Genomic DNA, 2,501 nt, shown 5'->3' on the forward strand with positions numbered 1-2,501 from the left:
CTGCCCCTGTGGGTGTCTGAAACTAGCTCTTTTTGGAAGCAGAAAGCCTTCTCTTTTTCCTTCAGAGCGGATGGTGGCTTTGAACCACTGACTTTGTGGTCAGCAGCTGAACACATGATGCACTCTGCCACCAAGCCTACTGTCTTGGGACCAGAAGAAAAACATCTGGGTGTTAAAAAAAAACAACCAGCCTTGTGATAAGAGCTGTACGAGCCCCCAGTAAAATGTTTTTTTAAAAAAATCAACCAAACAGCAGACAGGTCTTCAAAGGGAACAGTCACACGAGTGAGGCGTGCACACCTTAGACTCACCAACCTCTTGAGGTCGGGGCAGCATTTGCCCAAGGAAACGTTCAGAAGGGTTAGGAGAGGAGGAGGAGGGTGGGGGGCAGGGGACACAGGGAAGAGGTGGGCTGATGTGTATTGAGGGGACCGCAGTGAATCAGACGAAGCACAACGTGTAGAAATCATTGAATCTGAAATGGATGATCTGCTCGGATGACCTTCACCCGGTGCAAGGGTGAACAAGTATCAGAGTTGATCGTGACATGGGCTCATGGGGGTGTGGAGAGAATTTGGGGCCCGTTAAACTCAGAATGCAAGTGTTTCCCGTGCACCCTACGTCGCAAGGAGAGTCCGTTGGGAATAAAACCGCTCCTGTGAACAGTGGCGTGTTTGAAAGCCGCCCTGCCTGGAACTGAGTTTGGGAATGTCAGCCCTCAGTAGTCCGACAACTTGTTCAGCCTTTCCAAGCCTCATTGTTTCTATCTGTGAGAGGGGAGTTGATACTGTCTTCCCTGACTTCTGCTTCAGAAGGCTGGTTGGGAACTCTTTTGTCCCTCCCCACTGCCACCCCGACCACACCGCACCCCCTCCTTTGGTGTTGGATTCCCATTTCCCATTTGTACAACCCCATGAAATCGGGGACATCAATCATGTGCCATCATCACCCCAAATCCTTCCTATGTGAGCCAGGGCCCCGAGGGCCTGCGGGGAGGGAAGGGAAGGGAAGGGAGGAGTCCGGAGATGCGGACAGCCTGGACCGAGGGCAGCCTGATGCAGTCCCCCGTGCCGTCTTGCAGTGTATCGAGACATCCTGGCTTGTGGCCGAGGGGATTCGTTCTTTATAAGAAGTCACTTCGAGTGCGAGAAGGAAACCCCTCAGAGCCTGGCCTTCACCAGGGGCGAGGTCTTCCGAGTGGTGGACACGCTCTACGACGGGAAGCTGGGCCACTGGCTGGCGGTGAGGATCGGAAACGAGTTGGAGAAAGGCTTGATCCCGAACAAGAGCAGGTATCTGCAGTCCCGGGCTCCCACCCCTGTCTGTCCCTCCTGTAAAACAACATATGCACCCCCACTGTCAGTCCCATTGCCTTCTCCTCTGGATTGTTTATCCCCCTATCTTATCTATAGATCGTTCTTTTCTTACTGAAGGCCTAACTGAGCATAACTTTTGTAAAGTAAGAATGCAGTTCTCTTGGGATTGATAGGATTCCATAGTCTTTAATGACTCAAGAAAGTGGTCCCTGGCTCCTTTTCTTTCCTGCAGTGTATAACGGAAATTTTAGGCACTTTTTACCTTGTGTAATTGTTGTGTCTTGAAATGTGGTAGAGGTGCAGGAGATGTCAAATTGTCTTCTTATTGGGCTTCTAATTCATCTTCCAAAGCTGCTTATTTACAGTGTTCTCTACCCAAAACACGCCCAACTCCCTGCTGTGGGGCAATTACGACTCGCAGTGACCCCGTAGGACAGAGTGGAACGGCTCCTCTGGGTTTCTAAGACTGTACGTTTTGATGGCTGGAGTAGAAAGCATGGCTGGAGTAGAAAGCCTTGTCTTTCTCCTGCAGAGTGGCTGGTGGCTTTGAACTGCCGCCCTTGTGCTCAGCAGCCTAACTCATAACCCACTACGCCACCAGGGCTCCTTGCCCCTACCCAGCCAGTGGGAAATACACGTGTGGGCTCCTTACCAGAAAGCATTGTGTTCCAAAAGCCTCCCTGAATACGGCTGTGGATTAGGCTAGTGGCTTGCCATGGGCGGACAGTGGTCTAACATTTCATACGCACACAGAAGCACTTTGTCGTTCATCAAAGAAGCTACAGGAGAAGGGCAGCATGGGTCGGAATCTTTACCTGCAGGTTTTTATTCGAGGCAGTTTAGAAGTACATGCCTGATGCTGGGCCAGCCGGTTTGCCCCAGAGCCCTCCCTTCTCTGTCGTGTTTCACACCTGATGGTTACCTGCCTGCCCGCGTTTGTGGGAGACTCCAGGAAGAGAGACACAACCACAGGGGCTCCATCTGCTCCCCTGACCCCGATGGGACGGCATAGTCTCGGGGTGGTGGAGAGGCGGGAAGGTGTGGCGGGGGCCCGGAGCTTGCAGCACCTGCCGGGTGGGGCTGCATTTCTGTTTGTTCTGGCCGGGGTCCCCGATGAAAACAGTCAGACACACAGCTCCCGGGGCAGCTCGTTATCAATATCAAGTTCTTCTCATTTGTGGTTCC

At 52.5% G+C, this 2,501-nt stretch overlaps 1 protein-coding gene across 1 annotated transcript in view; it reads left to right on the forward strand.

Annotated features, from left to right (window-relative positions):
* Window positions 1–2,501, forward strand: part of TJP2 (tight junction protein 2) — a 65,618-nt gene that overhangs the window by 45,587 nt on the left and 17,530 nt on the right. The window contains 1 exon segment of the mRNA XM_045288524.1: window positions 1,082–1,292. Coding sequence (XP_045144459.1) covers window positions 1,082–1,292 — 211 coding nt within the window.

Source organism: Echinops telfairi, unplaced genomic scaffold (assembly GCF_000313985.2).
Source record: "Echinops telfairi isolate 266 unplaced genomic scaffold, ASM31398v2 ScPeMD7_22;HRSCAF=79, whole genome shotgun sequence".
NCBI classification, from domain to species: Eukaryota; Metazoa; Chordata; class Mammalia; order Afrosoricida; family Tenrecidae; genus Echinops; species Echinops telfairi.